Here is a 26,703-nt window from a genome sequence, read left to right as displayed (position 1 = left end):
ATTTAAAAGAAGCAATAACAGTAATCCAAGGCTTCTTGGAATAAAGATGTTTTCAGGAGGCGCCGAAAGGAGTACAAGGTTGGCGCCTGCCTGACCTCCAGAGGCAGGGAATTCCACAGGAGGGGGGCCACCACACTGAAGGCTCTTCCCCTGGTGGATTCCAATCGGAGGATGGATCTAGGTGGAACCACCAGGAGCAGGCCCTCGGATGACCTCAGTGATCGGGCAGGTTGGTAAGGGAGAAGGCGCTCTCTCAGGTATCCTGGTCCCAAGTTGTTTAGGGCTTTGTACACAAGTACAAGAACCTTAAACCTGGCCCGGTAGCGAATAGGCAGCCAGTGCAGTTCCCTCAGCAGAGGAGTTACATGCTGGAAAGGGGCAGCTCCAGACAACAGCCGAGCTGCAGCGTTCTGCACTAGCTCCAGCTTCCAGAGCAGCTTCAAGGGCAGCCCCACATAGAGTGCGTTGCAGTAATCCAATCTTGAGGTTACCAATGCCTGTACCACCGTGGTCAAGCTATCCCTGTCCAGGAGAGGCCGTAGTTGGCGAACCAACCGAAGATTATCTTGCATAAGTTTCCTGCATTTTCTTTTCCTTTGCATCAAATGAGAAATATATTCCTGACATCTCCCTCCTGTGAGTGCGTGTATAGGAGAGAACGGTATTTCAGGTCTTCAAGCAGAGGCTAGACGGTCACTTATCAGGTTGGACTATATGACCTTGGAGGCCCCTTCCAACTCTATGGTTCAAATGAGATGCTGCAGTACAGTAACATGAGCCTCTTGTTTTTATATGGCACATTATTGTCCAAAGGAGCTCTCTGTCACCTTCTTAGTACACGTTCTATCTCAGTTCATTTGAGAACAAGGGTTAGCAAAATCCAGGGGTCAGGGTGGACATATTACCCCCCTGCCCCTACCATGCTGCTGGAATTCAGCAGCAAAGTAGCATGGGAGGAAAAAAGACCGCCAGTGTGTGCGTGTGCATACAGTCAGGGGGCTGTATGTCGCCCACCCTTGCCTTAGCACATACATTTAGCTATCACTCATTTACATGTGCAAGCAGTTCATACATATTTCTGGAAATGTTCAAGCACACATGACACATACCCCCTCCCAAAATTCAATTAGCTCCATTACAGACAAAATAGTAAGAGCTTCAAGGAGTTTGAGATGGAGAAATGATAGCAATGCTCTTCCATAGGAGCCATCTGAGCCATGCAGACACTTGGTTACGGATAACCACCGTAGCTTAGCATGTTGTATGAACAAGGTCAATAAGAATTAAATAATTCAGAGACCAGGAACTTGTTTTGAATATCACAGTGCTTCTACACAACAATCCACTCCTGGTTATCCTAAGAATTCTTTATTACAGCAGTATAATTTATTTTGTTGTTGCTGTTGTTAAGCAACTGGGAGTCAGAAATCCTTGCCGATCTACTACAGAAGAGATCACCCATAAATCCACCAGTAGATCCTGATCTACCTTCTGCCTACCCATCCTAGAGTATTAAATTCTGTATCAGCAAACAGAATGTCTGTCCACCTCTGAGAAGAAAGAAGCTACACACACACACACACACACACACACCTTTTCTCTGGGTAAAACTTAACAGTTAAACCTCTTATTACCGCAGATTTAGACATTAATTAGGATTGAAAGTTCTGTGTAACCTTAGGAAACAGCTGGCATTTCCTTTCAGTATTGCTTCATTGTCAACAACATAGTGGGTCCATATTTCCATAATGAGCTAAGGCTGTCTATAGACATGAAAAACGAAGGCAGCCGTGTTTGCCCATAAGGGGGGAAAAATCCAAAATCCACAGTAGGGTAATACCTTTATTAGGACCAAGCAAAATGTCACAAACAGTGAGCAAGCTATTGTGTTCTCCGGAACTTTTCATTATACCTTATGTTAAAGAAAAGGGAGCTGGCTTGATACTAAAGGCAGAAAGTCTTCATTAGTCTTAGTTATAAGATGGAATGTACGAAGAGAAGGGAGTCTTAGGGTGCAATCCCATGCATATTTAGTAAGGGAAAAAAATCCTGCAACTCCAAGCATTCCCCATGCTGGCTGGGGAAAGCTGGGAGTTGTAGGACATTTTTCTGTCTGAACATGCATAGGATTATGCCCTTAATTGTTTTAGGGTCTCCCAGGTGCTATGACAATCGTCATGAGAATAGCAAGGCAAAGGAAACTAGTTATCCGCATCTAAAAATCTCTTTACATGGCATACACAGAGACATTAATAGCTTCTGCCACTTGATACATTTATGTAGTTCTAATGTAGATGTAATTCTCTATAGTAGAGATCCATCCTCAAATTTGGAACTTCACCAACTTCCAACATTTATTGGACTGTTTCTTCAAGAAACTGCTATTCTGGGGGAGGGGGGGAGCCCAATGTTTGCATTCTAATGGGATAAAAAGTATGAAAGCGAGTTGCTTAATAACAAAATTGGCTTCTAGGCTGCCACATTTTCATACAGGGAACTATTTGGAACCAGAAACCATGCTCAATTGAAGTCACCAAATCAGTATTTGGATTCTAAATTATTGTTCTGGAAAACAGTCAACCAAAGAAATAGCCCCAACAAGAAGGATCTGCAAGGCCTTACAGTGAAGCCGAGGGCAACACTAGTATTGATCAAGCCATGCAGAAATCCAGTAAGACCACTTCAAATTGTCCTGCTGCAGGTACTTTAACATCAGACAATATTATAAAAGCGATTGCATCAACTCTCTATTGTCAGTCCCTCTTCAATTTCCTTATCAAACTTTGACACTTAGCTCACATTCTTCAACTAACAACATCCCCAGTGTTTGTCTTGATGACCAACACTCATGCAGATAACCTCTTTGACCCATATGCCTCTCACATTCTCCTTCAGATTCCACCAGTTTCCTCCTTTGGTTTGACTTTCTACTCATAGCTATGGCTACTTCAAACTGCTCTGTCTTTGATGTCTCTAAGAACATAAGAACATTAGAAGTGCCCTGCTGGATCAGACCAAGGGTCCATCTAAGTCCAGCACTCTGTTCACAAAGTGGCCAACCTGCTGTCGACCAGGGACCAACAAAGCAGGACATGGCGCACCCTTGTTCCCCAGCAACTGGTGCACACAGGCTTACTGACTCAGATACTGGAGGTATCACATAACCATCAGAGCTAATAGCCATTGATAGCCTTCTCCTCCAGGAATTTATCCAACCCCCTTTTAAAGTCATCCAAATGGGCGGCCATCACTACATCTTGTGGTAGTGAATTCCATAATTTAACTATGCACTGTGTGAAGAAGTACTTCCTTTTATTTGTCCTGAATCTGCGCTGGAATTGGATGGTCCTATATAATCATCCCTGTGTCTCAACAATGCATACATCTGGCCACTACCAGTACTCCTCTTTGCCCCTTAAATCAAATAGTCACCATTTCTAAGCCTATGAAAGCCTACTCAACCAGAACGTGACAGGAGTATTCAGTGTTTGCTTTCTAGAAGTGCTAATATAATATTTGTTGCATCTTCATATAAACATTTCTCATCCACAGGGACACCAATAACCTTTCCTTGAGAATCCGCCTAATAATCTTGAATCCAAGGTTAGCAGCTCTTTCCTTTGGCCTAAGATCTACCAGGCTTCATCAGTGTGACAGTCTTCTCTCTTGTGAAAGTTTAAGAGCACAATTCAGTGGAGGTGTTTGTAAAGCAGACATCAATAGTGGCAGGAAACTCCTCTATTATTCCGAGACAGCTTGGGGATATAGATTGTCCTGTTTTGTAGAGTATCACTGTAGGCTAACATCAACATTGTAGCCCAGAGCTAGTCATTCTGGGAGATGCATGGCTGCTAAAAACAGCACTGGTACTTCTCTTCCTCATCTCTTCATCAGAAACATCTAGGAATATAAAACCTGTGATGTTACCCTGTTCTAATCCCCCACAACAGTGAAGGGAAACACAGGTTGCAAAATGCACAGCATGACAACATGTCAGCTGCATGTTTTGTATTACTAGATATTACTGAAGAAATGAGGGGGGAAGAAGATGATGACACAGGACTATTTTTGATAAAGGAATCTCCAGTAATGTCTCGTTCTAACTTTAGAGACAAAACGGTGGTATCAAATGGTGGCTCTGAATATCATTCAGTACCATTCTGGTTTGGTTTACAGGCTGTCACAACTCATCCTCAGAGGGGTAAAGGTCTTGTAGATGCTCACAGGGGTCAACAACATGATCCTTCTTGAACATTTCACACCACTGTTCTTATCAGTGATGGAATTACTTCGGTTATGTTGGGCTACTTCTGAACCTAGTCACTGAGGGAGCCATCACAGCAGGAGGTATGCCGTAACTCTCTCTATAAAGGCATCAAAATCAATAGCGACTCTGGCAATGAAGTACACATGTTACATTTCCCCACAACAGTCACTACACAAACTAAGATGTCTGCTGTACAATGGCCTGAAAGTCTTCCTTCCCTTTATTGAGTACACATTTGTGAAACAGAATCATAACTTCACTCAGGCTCCTTCCTATACTTGAAAACAGCCTTCCTTAACTTTGTGTCTTCCAGATATGTTGGACTTCGGCTCCCATCAATGGCCATGCTGTCTGGGGATGATGGGAGTTGCAGTTTAACACTGGTTCAGGGAGGATGCTTTAAAAGAAATTATTTGTAACACATATATTGAAATGTTTGGTCTGCATACATGGACAAGCTTTTGAAACATTCTGTGCATAATATACACACACACACACACACCCCTCTACCAGGACCTATAGCTCTTCCTCGGAACCTGAGCGGTGCAGTTGAAAAGTCTGTGACTGAACTAAAAGAGAATTGTGCCTATCAAGCTCCTTAAAAAGTTGTAAGTAGAAGCAATTCCTCTTTATTTCCCTCTTGAAAACTACAACACAGCATGTCCTTGCAGCCTTAAGAGGGAGACATTAATGCACATTACAAAATGAAACAGCAGGAAACAGCACTGCACGCTGCGTTTTCGTGCTATACTTTTACTCTCAGTTTCGTATGAGAATGTGCCGGTAAAACCGAAACGCTGACGTAACCAGCTAACAGTTCAAGTCGCCTAGATCTGCCGGACATGTATCATTATCCAAACCCTAGAGACTCAAAGGCAGCTTCTCATGAGATGGGTGCACTCATGTAAACCTCACTAGGATTCACATAATATGTAAAAAGACACGAAACAGAGCTCATGTCTGAAAAAGCCTACGCAGACCTTCTCAACCGCACATACAGTGAAGCGTTAGGATCACTCTAGCCCTTTCACCCTCCTGGAAAGTCATACGGGTGCTCCTAGTTCTTCAACATAAAAACGTGTAAAGAGGTTCTTGCATGATTCCCGCTCATTTTCAGCCACGTTTAACTTGTGAGCATCTATGGGTATTTGGGGGGGGGGGGCGCGGGGGGGAAGGGGGTGAGAAGCAACCACGTCCACCACCATCTGGCACTTGAAGCAACTCCAAATGCTCAGTCATCAAGCCCTTACGGATTGCGCCTACCTTTTCAGTGCAGTGCTTTCAGACGCGACGTCCATCTTGGTGTCATATCTCTCACACTGGAGTTCAGGAGGCCTGAACTCTGGATCACTGTTTGAAGGAAGAGTATATCCCTGCCACTTATTTGATGACTCTTGGTTGAGTAAAACCCCACAATATAAAGCCGTCTCACTGACTTCTGCCATCAGAGGTAGCCTCTGGCCTACAAGGACCGTCCTGTCCTCTGGGTTGGCCATTGGCTGCAGTTCTAATCCATTGCTGTAGAGGGTCGGATTCACAGGAACGGACGGCGGGTCCAAGCTATCACCTTCCTGACCTCTTGGCTGGGGGCTAAGTGTGGGAGGCAGAGGGGATGTGGGGGAATGGGGGGAATCCATAGGATTCAAATTTGTTTGCTTGCTTGGGTGCCTGGGTGGCAGAGAAAGCTGCTTCTCATATTTCCTGCTACTAGGAGCTTCCAAGGAGGGCTCCATTCCTGCCAAGGCCAGCTTCTGTCCCGATGGGTCCTGCTCCATACATAGCTCTTCAGTGACAGAGGGACGATGGTGAAACGGTAGCAGTGACCTCTTTTGAAGTTTTTCTGATTTCTCCTGCCTCTCTGTGGTTTTGTGCTTAGAGGCAGGAGGCGGCAAGGCGGACGAGGATGAGGATCCCACACCAAACCCGGGTTGCAAGATCGTCGGTGGACGACTGGAACCCACAGCACAACGTTGCTTGAGGAGCTTATGCCTGAAAGAGAAGTATTAGGAAGAATTTACCAAGTGGGCAGTGAAGAGGAAAGACAGCAACAGATTCCTTCATATGTTGATGCTTCTGTATTTCTCCTCTTCTCCCATTTTAAAGTGATCCTGCAAGTGTAGCAAGTTATTCCCATGACCTCCTGTCCAATTTGATGATTTATCTGTTGCTAATCTGCCATGGCTTTGACTTTCAGATGAATTCCTTTAAGGCAACTAGGTAATTATCCTAAAAGACACGAATCACGTGCAAAGCATTCCTATAAATTTGCGTGTGAAGAGGCCAGGGGGAGGAAATTTCCACATCTCAAGAATGCATCCAAGTGAACAAGTATGTTTTTTGTTTATTTTAACCGGACAGAGATAGTTCTCACCCACCCCAGGTTCCTGATAAAGCCACAAATGGCATACTTTGCTACGCATTGGCAGCTAGGGAACCTTTTGAGAGGAAGGGGCTGTAACCTATCAGCGGTCCAAGATTCCGTTCAAAATTCTGGGAGGCACCTATCAGAAAGGAGGTCATTGTCGTTTGAAAAGTAGCACACCGTGCTCCGTTTGAAATCGCTGTAGCTTCGTCAACGGCCTTGTGCAAAGAATTTCAGGAAAGAGAGGGAGAGATGCAGGCTAGAGTTTCCACTGCACTGCCCCTCCAGCAGTCCCATTTACCATCACCTGGCCTGTGGGAAGGATTCCAGGAGAGGGGGAGGTAGATGAGAATGACACCAGATACCTGCTCCTGTTCAAGGTGGAGTCTCCCCATTCCAGGGCCACCTTACAACAGCTGCCCTGAAGCAAGGAGTTTATTTAAAAGAACTGTTAATATTTTTTTATTTTGATTTTATCATTTCTTTAGGTTACTTGTTCGCCACCTTGGTAGGATTCGCATTCTAAAAGGCAGCATATAAACAATTGTAATAAATAAATAAATAAATAAATAAAGCACCTTTGTACTCTCTTTCATCACTAATAAAGCAGGTTATGGGTGATCCACATAAATAATCCTGCCTGGGAGGGGCTCTGTCCACTGTTCTAAGGATTAGTATGCTCAGCAGGCTGATCAGACAGAGATAGAGTCTCAGAATCTTAAGCCACTATCCTATGTCTTCACAACGAAGTTGATTTCCAGTTTCATAAGAGATGCTGGTATCGGCACACCACGTACCACAACTACCAGTCTATAGGGAGGGTGGAGAAACTCACCCTCTACCCAACAGCCGGGAAACCATCAATCACTGGTTGGAAGAAAGGGGTGGGGTCAGAGGAAAGGGGCACGGCCATCTGGGGTAATCCAGAAGGCCAGTTTGAAACTCTGGACTGGAGGCTTTGCACCGCTGACTCAGGGGATCAAGAGTCTTGAGGAGGAATATCTGGACCTCTGGACTTTACTATGTTTATGTTTAAGGTGGCTTCCTTTAGCTGAGCTTACCCTTCTTGGACGCTTTGTGCTTCTTGGGAGGGGAATAGAATCGATCTACTGTGGTAAGATGGAGCACGCACACATGGACTGACACACACACACGTCGGGATGAAAAGGGAGATGAGGGCCCCAAAAGGCTGGGATGGGCCTGAGCTTATACACATGCTTTATAGCATATTTGATGGCTTGTGGAACAACAGCATAAACCCTTTTGTTATGCATAAGCAAAGCAAGAGTGTTCCAGACAAGCACACTAATGAAATGCCACTCACACAAGATGCTCATGATGGGGCACCCCCACCCTTTTAATGCAAATCCTGAAATGATTATCTCTTGTACTGACCTGGAGCAAGAACAGCAGACTCTTTGGACTGGATCCACAAAATCCCAAGAAACACAGTTGGTGGGAGTGTCTTCCTCCACATTTGTAGCAGTAATTTGACTCCTCCTAATAGGAATAAAAATATGTAACAGTCTCAACATGCTAAGAAACCACAATTCATGATCACACAGGCAAAAGATGGTGGGGAGAAGGGGGGAATGCAGCGATCATTGGTTTCCAATCCAAGGAATGTTAATTTTAATCAGGTTTTGAAATGTCTCCTTTCCTACTCTGTGATGGTATATGATCAAGGTTGCAAGATTTTTTTGCAAAAAAAAAATATTATCCTGTTTTCAAAAGTAACCCCAAACAAAGCACATTCAGTAATCCACTGTGGATGTGGCTAAGGCAGTGACCAGGTCCACCTTCTCCAGGAAAGGGTACAGCTAGTGCACCAACATAAACTATGCAGAAACACTCATGGTAACTCTCTCATAAGGAGCAATGCTGGATCCAGGGGTCCATTGGCTTGAATAGGGAGGGGGAAAGCCCACCGCTGAAAATCAGCTATGGTGGGGGCCAAGACCACTCCCCCCACACCAAGGGTTCTTAGTGGGGGAGGACTTTGTCCCTCCCCTCCAGCTGTTTTTCAGTTTTTGCCCCCCTGTACAAATGAACAGAGGCAACGTTCCATTCACTTGCAGAGAGGAAGACAACTTGGTGGGCGCCTCTGCCTGACTTGCAGGCATAGTGGAACTTACAGGGGGTGCATTGGAGATCCCTGACTAACCCATAAAGTCCAGCTCAGGGAAGCCCAGGAGCCTTGGGGAAAAGAACCTGTCCAATCTGTGAGCTTGTCTGACTAAAACCCTAGGCAGACTTCCTTCATATCCTCTGTATAAGCCCTCCATCAGCCCAGGTGTTTATTTCAATACAGCTCTGCTGCCTATCCAGCTGCTCACCGTCAAAACGGTGAACACCAACCTTCAAGACTGCCATTTCACTTGGAAAAATATTAAAATGTAAGTGAGTAGGACATGGGCTATGAAATAACTGGTTGTTAAAGTGGGCTGCCCGTTGAAGTTTCTAGATGAGGAATCAGACAGAACTATTCTCTTACTTGGACTGCGGCCTGTTGAGGATACACTCCTTCCAAACTCTGTGGACCATACGATTCTGGAATTTTGGAGGGATCTTTCCTGATTTCTTTGGACTCTGCACAGTGACCAGCCCATCTGGTGTTGCTGTATGGCTGACTGCGCTTGGAATGCCTCCACTTTCACCTGCAAGATAAATAGCAACACCATAGGAACCAGCAACAGGCACGAGAGTCATTTTACAGAGAAGATGTTCTTTAGAGGCTTGCTGACCCCGTAATACACACAGTTTTTCATGCTTTGGTCCAGCAGCACGTAACTTGCTTCAGTTTAAAATAGGGGTAGGCAACATGGCGTCCTCCAGATGTTTTAAATGACAATTACCATAATCCCCTGCCACTGACCATGCTGGTTGGGAAGATGGGAATTGTAGTCCAACACACCTGGGGAGGCATTAGGTTGCTTATCCTTCGTTTGGCAGGTACTAGAACTTTGTTGGTGTTAACATTATACAGCAAGAACATACATATTAGGGGAACAGAATTTAGGGAAACACTCACCTCAGCTGAGAAACGTTTTAGGATAAGGGTTTTATTAAGATGAGATGTGTACCCAAACATAGCAATATTTCTTTGCATCTAGGATTAGCGTCTGTCATTACAAAATTGAAATGTTGGTGTGAAAGTTCAAGCTCATTTAAGATGTAACATTGCTGATTTTGCAAACCATGGTTTATGGAGGCGGGAATGAGTACTGGCACACACCTCTCTCTTTCTCTCTCTCTCTCTCTCTCTCATGTCTTCAACTTGTATGCTGGCTTTGGCCCAGAGATCCCATTTTTTCTAACCCAGACATCTCCATTGCATTCAGAACGAGGAATTTTGGCTTGGAGAATCCAGGATCTCCACTGAAACCATGTTTTGATTGTTGTATAGTTAGCAAAATAGGAAGTCAGGTGTTCTTTTAAAAATGTACTTTTAATGTGGTTTTATTCTGTTTTTATTCGATTTGTCCACCGCTCCGAAATTCTTAAACGGGGAGTGGTGTATAAATATTGTAAATATAAATAAACAAATAAATAAATAAAGGAACATGAAAACCCAAGGCATATTCATATAATGGTAAACTATGGTTTGCTGTTGTGTGTAAACCGAGACTATGCTGCAACACAAAAACCATTTTAAAATTCTTGTAAAGCTGCTAGAGGAAGAAATGAATATTGTGCTGACGCAACGCACAGCCATTATGTACCTGCAACATGTTTTGTCCATGAGAGGCAATGAAATTGGTTATCAATGGCACCAGCAATGGCATTATGCTCTTTGTTATGAAGGGCATCATTAGAGCAATTGTAAATCCAATAGAATCAACAGCTCTAAACATCAACTGGGACAGCAGAGGGAGCTTTTAGTTTGCTTAGCCTCCTAACTGCATGTCAGAGATTCGGTGCTTGAGCTGGAAAAGGAGGTAATAGAACAAATCCTCAACAAGGTCAAACATGTTTACAGAACTCCTTGTTCTTATGTCTGGCTTGGCCAGAAAAAAAGCCTTATGAATAAAACACTGAAAGCAACCAGAGCCCTGCTACATCAAGAGGGGGGAAAAGGCAAGTAATTGATAACTGTGTCTTTAAAACTGCTTTAAAAGGACTTCTAAGCCATTTTTTGACAGTGCTTCAAATATTTGCAAATCCGGGTCTCACAGGTTCTCACTACACCACTATCAGCACCCAACCTCTCTCCACAAGAGACAGCTCCAACCACAAGTCCACGTTTCTGATCAGCAAGTAATGGCTGTTATGTAGACCAAGCTTCTGAGCAGTTGCAGTGCTTTCAATGATGCCACCATGATGCAATCTTTTGCAGGAAAAAGGTATGTCGAACTCTTGGGTACCAGTATCAAACTATGAACATTATCCGTTGCAACTAGCATCATATATCTGGGATTTTCCAAGTCCTCCTCTTCTCCATGCACTGACTGATGCATTCACAATGTGATTAGTACACTGTGTCCTAAATCCTCACGTACTGCTACAGAAATCTCTTAAAACTGGAGTATGCACAATTTGATTCTACCAGTTAAGACTATCATCAGCTCATGTATTTAATCTGTACTAGAATGTAACTCTTTTTAAATATGAAAGTGTATGATGAAAAGCCATCTAGAAAGAATCCAATGGAATACATCTTCTAGTTTAACGAATCCTATTCTGCCCACAGCTGTCAGAATTACTGTTAATATACCACAGACTCTGTGGTAAGTCACCGCTCCTGGTTTTTAAAATTTCAACTGTTGTTGGAGCAGTGTTTCTCTGTATGTGTGTGTGTGCGTGCACGTGCAAGAAAGCACTTATATGTGCATATGTGTGTACATGCACGGGCCCCAGGCCCCAACCTTGGGGTCAAAAAGATAGTGCACCTCTGTGAGTATAACCAAGAAGAAAGTACTGATGGAAGTTTCAACGTCATAGCCTAAAGCAGTGGCCTTCAACTGGTCCACACCCAAGACCCACCTCAGACTCCCAACCTGCAACAATTTCACAACAATCCAATACAGCAGCAACACCTTTGCTGCGACCCATCTGGACTGATTTCATAACCCACTTTTGGGTTGTGACCCACCACTGACCTAGTTACACTAGGTACTAGCTACCTCCACGCTTAAAATTTCGATAAAATATTAAGATCAATAGATGATAGATAGATAGATTTATCACAGAAAAGAACACAGCCAAATTAACCAAACATCTAACCAATTAAAAAAAATGGTCATTTATGATTATTTCTGGAAAATCTTGTGATTATCCATTTAGAAACACAGATATATTCTCCATGTTTCCTTAAGAGTTTAGTTCCTTTTTTCAATCCCTTCCACAAAGTTCTAATCTTTTTTTGTGCGTGTGGAAGAAGTTTAACGACTGTTATAATTAATTGCATCTACACAAAGCATACCTTCCTACAGCGAATGCCTAATGCTAGAACTGGATTGTATCCTTGGAAACTGGCCAGCTTAGCATTAAAATGCCAGCCATGAAGACAGGAAAATGTTAAAACCTGGTATATCCCCATAGCGTTGAAGGACATGCCTTTACCTAAGGAGAGCTAAGTCGCTGCATTGATTTAAATGAGATACGCCAGTAAACAACAGCCAAAGACCAGGCTGGAATATCAGATTGAGGTTTCACTAGCACATAAAGGCAACATTTTTATTGCTCTGACTGGAATCTTTTCTGTTTCCTGAAAGCTGGGTCACTCCAGAGTTTATACGGCTTCTCACAATTCTACTACATCATTCTACATTAAGATTCACTTACTTTATAAATATTAATTTTACCTAGGAGGTAAAATGACAGCAATAGACCTGTGTGTAAGAACGCAGATCACTGCCAAATTCTTATTAAGCGTGCTGGGGGAGCTAAACATGTTCCCCTCTTCTGCTTTTTAATTGCAATCCCCTCCACTGAAGCCAAGTTTCTTCCAGAGAGGCTCAGAGGGGGAAACTAGTTGTGATGTTAACTACATGATTTAAATGTTTTAAAACTAGTTTACCAAAAAAAAACAAAAAAAAACCAAAACACAGGAAGTCAGGAAAATAAGAAATTGCGTTATACGGAGTCAGACTGGTGTTTCGTCTAGCTCACCCAATATTGTTGACACTGACTTGCATTGGCTCTCCAGGATTTCAGACAGGGGCCTGTCCCAGGACTACCTAGAGATGCCAGGTCTTGAAACTAGGACTTTTGGCATGCACAGCACAAATTCTACCCGCTGAGCTAGAGCTCTTCTCAGGATTGGGACCACAGCACATCTAAGAACATAAGAAGAGCCGTGCTGGATCACACCAAAGGTCTATCTGGTCCAGCATTCTGTACTCACAGTGGCCAACCAGCTGTTGACCAAAAACCCACACACAAGACATGGGTACAACTGCACCCTCCTGCCCATGTTCCCCAGCAACTGGTGTATATAGGCTTACTACCTCTGATACTTATATGGGGGGGGGGGGGCAGCCTTCTTCCCACAACACAGTCCCAATTAAACTTCTAGGCAGGCCTAAGAGAAAGGGGGCATCCCTGAAATCAAACTAGGGGAGGCCAAAGTTATACTTTTTCCCTTGCGTGCCATGGTCTCAATTATGCTAGCACTCCCCAACAATTAATAAATAAAAACAACAACCAGATATGTTTATTGTAATTAAACATTTAACATGTCACATCTAGTTTGGCCTGCCAACTAAAAGCAAGTCCCACTGGGAGAAGCATAACTACTACACAAAACACAGCAGATAAGAGACAGGTTGAGTAAGCCCTTATACCCACTACTCCTCTACTTTAAATCGCTATTAATAGGAATTCAGCAAGACTAACATCGTAGCATAGGAGTAGTTCCGTGGGTGCATCTAGTTAGCCTTAAGAGAGCTTCTCATATTGCCAAGAAGTGTCAAAACATGAAGTACACATGAGTCAATTTCGAATTTACCCCAATACCCGTATCTCCACACAGTTAATATTGCTTATGGGGATATTGCTAAATAAGCAAACACTGACACATTAAAAGGTGTTCGACTTTAATGAATTAAAAATCGGAGGTGCTTGTGCTATAAACGTTCACTATTTCTCTCCTGTATTGTGGCTGTTAAACTTATTAGCTCTATTTGAGCATTCAAAAAATACCCTACCTTAACATGCAAGTGGGCCATGCTGTATGGCCTCGCCCAGCCCCTGCCATTACACATGTTATGTAGGCCCCCGCCTGCATACATCCAGACAGTTTGTGCAGACATCTCCAGGGGGGCCTAAGCAATGCATCCAACATCAGACAGCAGAGCTATGCAGCGTGGCCCGGCTTGCATGTTAAGCGTATGGTATTTTTTGAACGCCCATAAAGAGCTCCTCTCTGCTGTCCAGAGGACCCACAAACCATAAACGATGGGGGAAAGTGAATCAGGTAAAACGACCAAGTGTTAGCAGTTGAAGGCTGCGAATGAGCTGATCACAGGATGGAGTATATGTCTCTCTCTCTCTCTCTCTCTCTCTCTCTCTCTCACACACACACACACACACACACACACACACAGCACGTCTCTTCATGGGACAGGTGGCCTCCTCCCAAGGTGATCCCCTTACCTATGACCGTCTGCTCTGGAGAGGTGGGTGGCGTGAGTAACATTCCACAACCGCTGGCATCTTTCACGTTCCCAGCTCCCTGTGGTGCCATGCTGTTGTGGCCTCCTGGTGCGGAAGTGCTCTGAGACACAGGAATGTCGTTTTGAGAGATAAGAACGAAAGCTGAAGGATACACCATTCGGACGCCACCTGCAAAGGTAGGGGTAAAGAAGGGACAAGAGCAGGGCGTGAATTGTTTTTGTTTTATCATTTCTAATTCAGCAACAGTAGAAACGATGTTTCTACTCTGACCCGATTACAATCACATAGCAAAGATAATGTTTATATATTTGAATCTTTCCTTTTCATAACGAAAGGGAGCATAAATAAATAGTCTAAACTTGTCATAAGCCGTGTGAGAGAGAGCATCAAATTTTAATGCAAGGCAATATGTCAAAATGCTCTAGTATTAACCGATCCACAGTAAAACTATTTCTTATCAAGGCTCTATTTTTTATTTTTTATTGGAGCTGGCGGAAGGGAGAAAGTTCTTCAAGCAAAATACTGAACCTCACCAACTATGACTTCTACCGCCACTGGAAAATCATCATCATATCCCAGTTCTTCTTCCTCTTTCAAGCTCTCTTTCTTCTTCAGCACCATTGGATAAAAATACTGCCACTCCTCGATCAGCTTCCGGGTTGCTGGGTCTGACATCTTGAACGCTTGGCCCGTTAAAGTACCGCTTAAACCGTAAGGGCTTATCAGCACTGGCAAAAAAACATAAACAGACTCTTCAGTGTGCAGCCTCAATCCCAGTAATCATTCCAATCTCCTCCACATAAAGTTGTGCAAAGCAATCCTAAGTAGGTTTACTCCTTTGCATTCAATCGGCCTTACTCCAAGGGGAACTGTGCACAGGATTGCAACCTATATCTTGTCCTAATAAATAGCTTCTTGCTATGCAAACCTCGAAGAAACGTACACAAGCGAGGAGTTTCTAAGTATTTTGGCTGAAAGGAACATGGTTTTTTGTAAGCCAAACAAAGAATGCTGTTGCCATTCAATTTAAAATTGGCTTCTAAACTTTATTAGCCTGGCCAACGAATGTTACGTCAAGGCCCTCGAGGCATTCTGTGCAGCCTGAAGCTCCCAGCTGAAGAAGAGAGCATGTTTGCCCTCTCAGCTACAGACAGATTTGAAAACATGATAGTAAGTAAGAAGCAGTTCAAATTAATTAGTTTACCCCCACCCCAAGGGTCATTATTTAAGCTCATCTGATGCTTTTTAGGCCATTGGGCTTGAGGATTTCAAATCTGAGGATAACTCTGGAGTAAGAAGATTACAGAGTAAGTAGGACGATACGTCCTCCAGCTGTGGCTTGGCAGCTAGCTTTTCTCACAAATAATATGCAAATTAATTAATTGCATGTTAATTGGGTGGATCCTCCTCAGTTCTGGGCTCTGTCCACTTCTACACCTTCATTCTTCATCTTTAACCACTTTTAATCAGTCTATAAGCTCATGCTCTTTAAATCACCTCCACCTGGTCTCTTTTGCCACTTGTATATTTAGAAAATCCTTTTCTGGCACTGTAGTACTGGTATGCAGAGCACCTGGTGTGTGTGTTTTTACCACTCTTCCCTGCCAGCTACGTAGCCTGGCAAAACGACCTATGAACAACTCATGTTTCTGGATTCACATTTAATGGCAATGCATGGTTTAAGAGACACAGAATTCATAAACCAATAACAAACCATGGTTTCTCTTTTTGGGTTCTTCATGCTTAACAGACCACAGCTGTATTCATATATCATGACAACCCAGAATTCAACAACCCATGGGTTGAATAAACTGTGAGTTAGCATCATGTGAAAATGCCTTCCTAACATCTAGTTTCAAACCTCTGCAGAAAACCTTTTCCTATTTAGCTTTCCCATAAACCCTCTTTTTTGCATACTTAATCTATTCCTCAAGAAGCATTTGCAGTTTTAAATATGCTTTGAATTTCTCTGTGTATGTTCTCCTTCCTCTGTTTACTCACTCTTTTTTTCTAAACCAGTCTAAAGTTAGAAAACTTTTTTTAAAAAAAAATTAATTTGCACAGTGCCAGGCACATTTTTGGCAAGCACTATCAAGGTAAACATGTTGTCCATTCTGTAAAAAACATTTTTATTCATATAGCAGTCCCAGAAACTAATAATTTGTGAGGCTTCGTGAACTACAGCGAAACAGGGTACACAATTTTTGCTTCATATTGGATTGCTTTTTGTTTGTTTTTAAATAAGGCAATTATACTAAGCACCACTTTTTAAAAACAATCTGGTTCAAAATGAAGTAAGCATAATACAATTATGTTAAAACTCATCCGTTACCCTCTATCAAACACAGTGAGCTTAAGACATTTGTTTTTTTCTGCAGAAGAAAGGTTCATGATAGGAATGGAGGAGCATTGCAAATATGACACACTATGTATTAAAGTCATATATTGTATAAATAGGTCAGATATTGTATTTTTGTTCCATTTCTGGGGGGGGGGGAGTTGCACACAATAATTACTAGCCTTTTGCTTCTAGCAAAGAGGTAAGCAAGCTTAAACATATTTCTCTCTGCTGGACTGTGGCCTTCATCTTCAAGTAAATGAATTTGCTTACAGTGTCTTCCAAAGGACCAAAACAGTCAAAGAGAAACCTATTATTTCACAATTCGTTCCCCCATCCTTTCATATGTAATATGAAAGGGTGGGCTACAGGACCAAAGGTTATAGATTATGTTCCTAGGTAATCTAAAGACTCTATTTAGTTGCAAATCAATATTTGTTAAATGTTATACCAATCAATTTGTATGCATGACACTCTAGGAAATATATTAATTACCAAATGGGACACTTGACTTAAAAAACTCTCTCTCTCTCTCTCTCTCTCTCTCTCTCTAACTTATATCACCAATTTATATTGCTTTGATTTAAATCAATCCACCCTACAGCAAAATACAAAATCATGTGAAATCCAATTAAAACAGATATTTAATAGTGGAAAGAGAAATAAACACACTAAAGTTGGATCCCAGACTGAGTCTCCTGAAAGTATCTGGAAGAAAAATGTATTCAAGGCACCTATTCAAGCAGAGGTAGAAAGGTTAATATGAAGGGAGAAATACCCTCACCCAGGCGGAAAAGAACAACTGGAAGATCCCAAGAGCAGCTACTGAGGCCTCATCTACACCAGGCGGGATATTGCACTATGAAAGCAGTATATAAAAGGCAGGAGCCACACCAAGCAGCATACAGCAGTATGAAAGTGGTATATAGTATGTCTCAATGGGCCCCAACAGTTGTCAGTGCACTTCAATACCACTGTTAACCAGTAGTGTGGCTCCTGCCTTTTATATACCACTTTCATACTGCAATATCCTGCTTGGTGTAGATGAAGCCTGAGTCTCAGTATTGTCTGCCACCAGGCTAAAGTTCCAAAAAGGAATTATGATTACGGGCCATCACCTCTAAAACCTGTAAACCATTCTTCAAGTTCAATCCATTGCACCCATTTTTTTGTGTATTACTGTGGATATAATATGATCTGATTTCCTAAACCAAAAGCAGGCCTACTGCTACATTCTTCATACAATTAATGAAGCAGTGCTGCTAGAAGCATCTATAAGAAGGCATGAATTATAAACAAAAGAAGATCCTTATAATCACTTGGACATGAGTTGCTTCCGGACCGGGAGGGGGGGGTGTCAGCCACAGATTACAAAGTATGCTTGGTTCAGAAGTATTTGGATCTAGAAAAGCCTTTTTTTTTACTTTCTGTAGAAAGCAACTGCCTACTTTCATTCAGTAATGTATATAGCCCACTTCATACATCATAGCCAAAACGTGATTGGGTTTTCAGGGCCCTGTCCTGTGCTCAAACACTTCCTCCCCTCCACCCCTTCTCGTTTCCTAGTTCATGACAATTATAGTTTGCTGTTATATTCAACCAAGCCAACTATGGTAGCTGCAAAGAAGAACAAGAAAACCGATTCAAATAATGGTTTCGGATTCTGGTTCAAATCAAACAAAAGAAGGTCATCACAAACCGTTGAAGACATTCCATAGTTTCTCACGGACTGGGGGGGAGGGAATCAGAGGATGCAATGGAGAGTGGGCCTGAGACACAGCCCTGACATAAGCAAATCTATGGCTCTGCCTATATCTGACCTGAACCATATTTTCCAATCATGCATTAAAACATTCTTGGCAATGTACAGTGATATAACAAACGAACCGTCAATTTAACTGGCCTCTCTCTCTTTGATAACAACGTTCCTTAGGGCTCAAATAGAAAATGTTAACCTACCACTGCCAGGTGTGAATTCACTTCCAGAATTTGTTCAATTTTTGAACTAAAATGGCATGAAAAATGGCAACTTGTTCGTAAGCTACCCTACTTCGCTGGGCAGTTGTGAAGATAAAATGAGATACAGATAAATTCACTGCAAAATCTTGGAATATAACAGGAAAGATTTTTTTAAAAAAAACATTTCGGAGGCACTTTGTGTTAAAGAGAAATCTCTATTATTTTTTATTATTATTATTATTGCCACACCACTGAACGTTGCCAGCAAATTCAGTTGTGCAGGCAGGGTTGGGGGGGCGCATGCACCCCATAGACCACGTGTTGCTCACCCCAATCTAGATAGCGCATGGACAAAACACACACATCCACCTACCTTGGAATGGCATGGGAGAGGACTGGGCCATGTGGAGATGCTCCTCGCTGATTAGATAGATTGGCTGGTGCTGGGCGATCTCCACACTTGTACACACGTTACTTTCCCCGTGGAGGAAGAATGTGAAGGCACAGGACAAGTGCTCACTGGAGGAGGGAAAAGAGGATAACAGCCCATTTAATCATGACATCCATGTTTCAGAGAAGGAGGTACTTGAGATCCTATGGGGTGCAGAGGAACAGTATTTCGATCATATGGTGCCGGTGCATGGATGTAAACACACTTTTATCTCCAACGTGAGTAACAGGAAAACATCAAGCCATGCCTTTAAGTGCAACAGGCTTATCTTCTTTTATTTTATTTTAAAAACAACAACTAGAGAGCAGTAGTAGGGGAAGGATTCTGCATGCTGCTCAGGGCATCACACATTTGGGGTTCACATTACTTCACCCATCTGATAAAGGTGCTGCATACCAAAGCTCACGTCTCACAATAAGCCCTGAGCAATAACAACACAAAAATGGAATTTTTCTTAACATGAGTTTCAGTTTTCTGGGCATCACAGGAGGCATTCTACACCTAGGGATGGTACCTCTTGGAGCGAGTAGAATCACAGAATAGTAGAGTTGGAAGGGGCCTATTAGGCCATCGAGTCCAAATCCCTTGCTCAATGCAGGAGTCCACCTTAAAGCATCCCTGACAGATGGATGTCTAGCTGCCTCCTGAAGACCTCTTGTGTGGAAGAGCTCACAGTCTCCCTAAGTCATAGGTTCCACTGTCGTATTGCATAAAACCCATTTTTCCTGATGTCCAGCCGGAATCCAGCTTCCTGTAACTTGAGCCCATTATTCCGTGTCCTGCACTCTGGGATGATCGAGAAGAAACCTTGGCAGGGCCCACTTCAATTCTTTGCCTCTCCAGGTGGAGGAGCTGTCCTGTTCTCCAGAGTGGCTGGAAGATGAAGGTCATCCCTCAACCACTCTGAAGAAAAGTGATTCCATCCTCTGTCCCTCTGCCTTCTGGCCTTGAAAATTGTAGCTTGAAACTAATGAACTCCTTACACCTCTACCCTTTGAAGTACTATACAACTGAAGGCTGCTAACAGCAAGGAAAACTTGTCTATTTTATACTGCTTTGAGAAGGTATGTACTGAGGGCCATGTGGCTGTTCTGCAAATATCCTCTATCGGAAAGCTTCCCCCACACGCTGCTGGTGTCAAGCTAACAGGCTGCTGTAGCTTCTCCTCCTCTAAAGAAATGAGCTGCAATTCCCTCAGGCAGGTTCTTCCCTACAGGCTGATAAATCTGAATTATGCATTATCTGAGCCACCTAGAAATAGTAGAGCTTGACACCATACAACTCTGGGACGCCTCTTGAAAAATTACAAACGAGGACTCGCTTTTCCCTGTGGGAAAGGGGAGGGAGTACAGTCAGCTCCAATCTGCGAGGGTCTCTCTGGTGGCCTTAGATGTTGGAGTCCTAGCCGCCAAACTGAAAGAGCTCTGCCATTGGGCATGATGGGGGCAGTTGTCACCGGATCGGTGTTTATGCAACATTCCTAGGTGTAAAATGCCCTCCATGAAGCTCGAGAGAAAACATGTTCACTCTCTTACCATAAAGCATCCAAGTCCATTCACAAGAAACGTTACACAAGTTACAAAACAGGGAACACACATCTTGCCCCATTAGAGCATTTATAAACGTAGGGCTAACTTTCCACCACTGTTTTGTGTGAACCCGAGAGAGGTCGGCTCAATCCCCAAATAAGAAGTCTTCCCCAAAAATGTATGCCACATAAGTATGCATTTTATATCAACCTTACACGTTTTAGAAGCTCTTAGAACGCAACCATTCATCACAGTAGTGGCTTAAGAACGGGGCTGCACTTATACCCTGGGTCTGGTGGAGATGGCACGTATTGAGGCACCACATCCCCAGCTAATCGCTGTAGATCAGAGCTCCAAGATGCTTGTGATGGTAACATGCCAAGTCAAGTTGACATGTAGTTCCTTTGGGCAGGGCAAAGTCAACTTTGTAAGCAGTAGCATTCATTAGGAACTAAAGGGAAAGGGTGAGAATGTGCAAGGACATGCGCGATTGGACGGTAGGGGAGGGTTCCTGTCAAAACTATTCTCAGCTGTAGATTTTTCCCGAATGAGGCTCCGCGCAAGCGCAGAGCCCATTATGTGTGATGCACAGAGACCATAACGAAGAACCAATTAGAGTTCAAGGAGCAGGGCTACATTCCTGCAAGGAGTTGATGTGCCACACAGGTACCTGCTTTTCACAGGCTGTGCCAGGAAAATCCTAGCGCATCCTAGCATTTTCCAGGAAGCAGCATCATTGGCTTTATCTAAAAGAAAGGCACTGCGTGGGGACGTTGCACCCTGTTCCCAAGAATCTCAAACAGACAACTTTTTGCTAAAGGGGAGGCACTACTTCCTCCAAAGGATGAGCTGCTTCTGGGTGAAGTTTCCCTAAACATAAGAAGATTGGCCTCAGCTGATTCCTGCTGAATCACAAGGGCCATGAAATGATCCTAGCTGTTTCCTTTGGCACAGAACCAACTCTTCACAGAAGTGTGTTTCCCAAACCAATTCACAAGCACACTTGAAGGAAAGATCACAAAGAAATGGGATAATTTAGTATACCACACTTCAAATCTCTGCTGCAGTTTAGCCAGCCTATCCTGTGAAACGAGTTGCACCAAACCATCTATTAACGACCCTATCGACAAAGGGGGGAAGATTTGCAACATGAAGCAAAAGTGAAATGGCAGACCAGCACCCTTCCTTGCCAGCAGAATTACTCCTGTGAAAGCACTATGTCACCCCTGAAATGTCTTCTATTTTTGCTTTGAAATAGTATTACTTGCACAGGAAAAAAGTGACAAATAAAATAAAGACAAGTTATGTCCAGTATTATGTTGAGGATATCATCAACAGGTTAGAACAGGCTCAGAGGAGGGAAACAAAGATGATACAGGGACTTGAAGACATGCCCTATGAAGAGAGGCTGAAGGAACTTGGGATGTTCAGTCTGCAGAAAAGAAGACTGAGGGGAGACATGTTAGCAGTGTTCAGGTACATAAAAGGATCACTACTATCCACACTTGCCTTCTATTCACATCTGTTTTGGTGAACATCTGTAACCTTCACTAGAACATTGTCACAACAAACTGGAAACCTGAAGATAACACTGGGTTTGTTTGCACAGCGGAATGAGGTCAATGCACATTTTATCATGGCATACCAGATGCCACTGTCATGCACTATGTGTCAATTAAATTTTGATGACAGTAGCATCAGAAATCCCAAATGTTGGTTATAGAGACAGCTGAACACAGTGTCCTGGTACATACCTTAACATGTGAAGGCGATGCATAGTGGCTACAAATATGCAGCTCCTTGGCACATGGAAAATGTATGTTTACAGGTACCATGACGATCACCTCTCTGTAAAATGTGAATTTGCATGCAAAGCTGCTGTGGATATTACGAAGTGTGGCAAAAAGCCAATGTACAAGTCACGTGTGTTTTTACTTTTGTCCCACACAATGACAGCCAAAGAGGGAACTTGTGTTATCAGGCTCACAGAGAAATTCAGGGGCTCCAGCTGTGCGGGTTTCCTTTTCAGATTCTACTACATGAAGCATAAAAATAAAATAAAAAAGCAGAAGTGGGAGTGACTCACACATCTACTTATTCTTTGCATGATATAGCTTTGAGTGTTATGCTTCTGAAACCAGCTTAAGGCTGAAAATACAGGAACTGCACGATTGTATATTTCTGGAGACCTACAGCAACATCCTATGTTTCTGGAACTCCTTTCCTAGAGAAGCTTGTCTGTGCCCCTTTGCGCAGTCTTTGGTACATAGTGAAAACTTCATTAGGCCTTTCAATTAAACTTTGAATTAAACATTAGGCCTTTGAATTAAACACCTAGTACTGTTTGGCTTTATCTAGTTCTGTTGGTGTGGATGTTTATGCTATTTTTTATATTATTATAGTGTTATTTTATACTGAATTGCATTTTAATTATTGTTGCAAGCCACTTTGTGGGCGTTTTAGGCAGATATTTTAAACAAACAGATAAGTACACAGACTACGTAAGTCTGCCAAAAGGTACCTGACAGGCTCAGGCTGCATTCATAAACACACACCCTCACACCCACAAAATATACCTGCAAGACTTATTCAAGCAGTACATTCTGTAGTGCTTTCACATGCACGAATGACAGGGGAGTTTATTTCACTTCAAGGAGTATGCACCTCCAATAGTAACCTGCGCATGAAGCCCACGCCGGTTTTCACCCCACAGCACTTCTGAGTGAGTGAACATTTCTTCAGTCACACTGCAGACAGTTTTGGCGCATGCTCAATCAACATACACGGCCTCAGCTAGAACACCTTTGATGAGCCGTTCATAAATGTGCAGAGAGCTTCGGCTATTGGGCGGTATAAAAATGTAATAAATAAAATAAAAATAAATAAATAAATAACAACTCCCTTGGCCTTCCTCCAGGGGGCTCCCTTGCAGTACTTAGCAAAGAAACGAAGTGGTCACACTGTCTACATTTGGGTTACATTTATTATTATTATTATTATTATTATTATTATTATTATTATTATTTATATAGCACCATCAATGTACATGGTGCTGTACAGAGTAAAACAGTAAATAGCAAGACCCTGCCGCATAGGCTTACATTCTAATAAAATCATAATAAAACAATAAGGAGGGGAAGAGAAAGCAAACAGGCACAGGGTAGGGTCAACAGGCACTGGGTAGGGTAAAACTAACAGTATAAAGTCAGAACAAAATCAAGTTTTAAAAGCTTTAGGAAAAAGAAAAGTTTTTAGCTGAGCTTTAAAAGCTGTGATTGAACTTGTAGTTCTCAAATGTTCTGGAAGAGCGTTCCAGGCATAAGGGGCAGCAGAAGAAAATGGACGGAGCCGAGCAAGGGAAGGAGAGACCCTTGGGCAGGCGAGAAACATGGCATCAGAGGAGCGAAGAGCACGAGTGGGGCGATAGTGTGAGATGAGAGAGGAGAGATAGGAAGGAGCTAGACAGTGAAAAGCTTTGTAGGTCAACAGGAGAAGTTTATATTGGATTCTGAAGTGAATTGGAAGCCAATGAAGAGATTTCAGAAGTGGAGTTACATGGTCAGAGCGGCGAGCCAAGAAGATGATCTTAGCATTTTCTCTGCTTCATAAGCAGAGATAAGAACAAGACTTTTGCCCATGCATGAAGCCCCTTCACTTCCGACAAACTCACAAACACAATCAAAAGGATCATCTAGATTGTTAGTGTCTCAAAAGCTATACTAAGAAAGCCTCTTGCCAGAGTGATGAGTTAATGGCCCAGTTTGGACAAGATATGAACAAGCCAATATACCTTCCTTCTATTCCTCCCATGAACAATAGAACTAGGAAGTTGCCTACTAACCATAGTTTCCCATTTTGTTCAAACTGGAAAACTGTAGTTACTATCTTTAGAACAAGCCAGGATATTAAACCATAGTTTGAAGCTGGTTTTATATCCTGGCTTGTTCTGAAGCTGATAACTATCATTTCCTGGTTCATAAAAAATGAGAAACTATGTTCATCACAGATGTCCTGGTTGTATTGCTCACACTTTGAAGGAAGAGGTGAAGGAGCGTGTGTGAGCTTGTTCATATCTCACCCAAACTGGGTCATTAATTCATCACGGAGGCAGGAGACTTTCTAAGTATAACTTTTGAGACCCACAACAATTCTGATCAAGGATTAAGGACTTCCATGTTTGTCAGTTTCTGGGAAACAAGTTTACTTTATATTAGTATCTGCTTTAAAAAAAAGTTGCCTCTATATATTCATTGCTGTGCGTCTTTCAAGCCATATCAAACCATAAAGTTTGATGTGGCTTTCCCTCTCAAAGTACAATATGACTTTGTTCACTCTCAAAAATAAATAAATTGAGGGCAGAACTTCACATAGGGTAAGAGTTATAATTGAAGATATTTCACAAAAGCAGAGCCATATCCTGTTACTCTATCTACTAGCCACCTGTATATTAATGATTGCTGTACAATGAATGAGTGATGTCAAGGTACTCCTCAGACATTCTCTATAAGGGACCAGCTGTCCCTAGTAAGCACTTTGGCTAAAGTTTCAGAACTTCCACCCAACCATATATCTTAACAATATTTTTGAAATTCTTGTGTATTCAAATTTGTGTGTTTATAGAAGAGCAATTCAATTATTTAAAATATATTTCAGATTTCTGAAGATATTCATACCAAAACAATTGCACAAGTGAAAATAATAAAGACCCTTCTGGCACATCAAAAAGACTAATTTATGGTGGCACGCATTTTGTAGACTAGACCCTAGAAAATGTACAGGGTGGCCTGGAAAGCGAGCAGGGAAAACAGGAGAGTCAACTTCATATACATGATTTCATTGTGGCACTTCCTTGTTTTAAGAGGAAAAACTCTAAAGGGAAAATACAACAGCTCTTAGCCCCTGGGTAGTCAACGTTGTAAATGTGAGGTGCAAAGAGATCCACTTCACACAGCAGTCTGAGTACATCAGTACCCCGCCAACATATTTTGTGGTCAACATGACAACATGTACGTTAAAGAGATCATTTAAATAATTTCACAACTCAAGTAATCCTTCAAAACATGTTTGATGCTTGTGGCAATGAGCTTGCGACAAGTAGCTCTTTACCCTTCTTGTTCATCCTCCTATATATATATATAAAAAAGCAGCTCTATTTTCTTCACACAGTGCACATATATTGAGTTAAGTAGATTGCTGGATAAAAACGAGTGCATTCCACATCAGTCATGATATAGATCTTACTGAATAGTTGTTCGAAATGCTGCAGGGACTAACAGGTTGTTCTGCATGTATGCTGAAATTTCACTCCGCCTCCCCGCCATCTAGTAACTGAATATGGGGCAGCGGCGTGTTGCCCATCCCTAATCTAGCTCAATTCTACAAATCAAGATTTTTCTGTAACACCAATTTCCTCACAGTAATTTTGAACCTCGAGGAATTAGGGGACTGATGACTGTGATCAACGAACAAAATGCTAATTTCTTCTGTTGTACAAAGATCAGTTTTAGAGATATTGCTTTTGTGTGCGTGTGTTTATCCTCAGCAATGCTCACATGTTTTCAAATTCACTTCATGTAATTGACAAATGTTTCTTTCTGCAAGATTTCATTGCAACTGCATGAATTTTTGTGAGCTTAAACCAGAGGTAGGCAACCAGATGCCTTCCAGATGTTTTGGGCTACAGCTCTCATAATCCCTGACCATTGGCCATGCTGGCAAGAGCTTATGGCAGTTGTAGTCCAAAACATCTGCTGGGCACCAGGTTGCCTATTGCTGGCTTAACCATATGCCGATATCATTAAAATACATAGGGAAAGATTGAATCGTCCTTCACTGCAACATCTGAGGTCTGGGGGTGGAAATGAAAGCTCTCTGCAATCACCCTTGCCTTCTGAGACAGACATGATCCTTTATCATTTACATACTCTGGATGCAAAGCTAAATACTTTGTACAAGGGCATAGTTTGCAAGATACTTCATTTGTGCATGTTAGTAAATGTTTGTAAAACACTGAAGTAGAAATACCAATAGAGAATGAATGAATGAATGAATGAGGAAGTAAGCTCCGGAAGTTGAACCGGAATATGTGGTAAAACTTCACCATTGAGATGACATTGTAATTATTCTTTTCATTTCCCCTTTGCTTCCATGGTTTCTTCTGCATGGCATTTTTAATTGATA

At 42.4% G+C, this 26,703-nt stretch overlaps 1 protein-coding gene across 1 annotated transcript in view; it reads right to left on the bottom strand.

Annotated features, from left to right (window-relative positions):
* Positions 1 to 26,703, bottom strand: part of MED13L (mediator complex subunit 13L) — a 188,501-nt gene that overhangs the window by 63,781 nt on the left and 98,017 nt on the right. The window contains exons 5-10 of the mRNA XM_063144236.1: positions 18,917 to 19,062; positions 14,780 to 14,974; positions 14,226 to 14,414; positions 9,124 to 9,286; positions 8,025 to 8,129; positions 5,531 to 6,256 (exon numbers count right to left, since the gene is read on the bottom strand). Coding sequence (XP_063000306.1) covers positions 5,531 to 6,256; positions 8,025 to 8,129; positions 9,124 to 9,286; positions 14,226 to 14,414; positions 14,780 to 14,974; positions 18,917 to 19,062 — 1,524 coding nt within the window. The remainder of the gene's footprint in view (positions 1 to 5,530; positions 6,257 to 8,024; positions 8,130 to 9,123; positions 9,287 to 14,225; positions 14,415 to 14,779; positions 14,975 to 18,916; positions 19,063 to 26,703) is intronic.

This window comes from Elgaria multicarinata, chromosome 18 (assembly GCF_023053635.1).
Source record: "Elgaria multicarinata webbii isolate HBS135686 ecotype San Diego chromosome 18, rElgMul1.1.pri, whole genome shotgun sequence".
Lineage (NCBI taxonomy): Eukaryota > Metazoa > Chordata > Lepidosauria > Squamata > Anguidae > Elgaria > Elgaria multicarinata.
The sequence above is the reverse complement of the archived record's forward strand: the minus strand, read 5'-3'. Positions and strand labels throughout refer to the sequence as shown.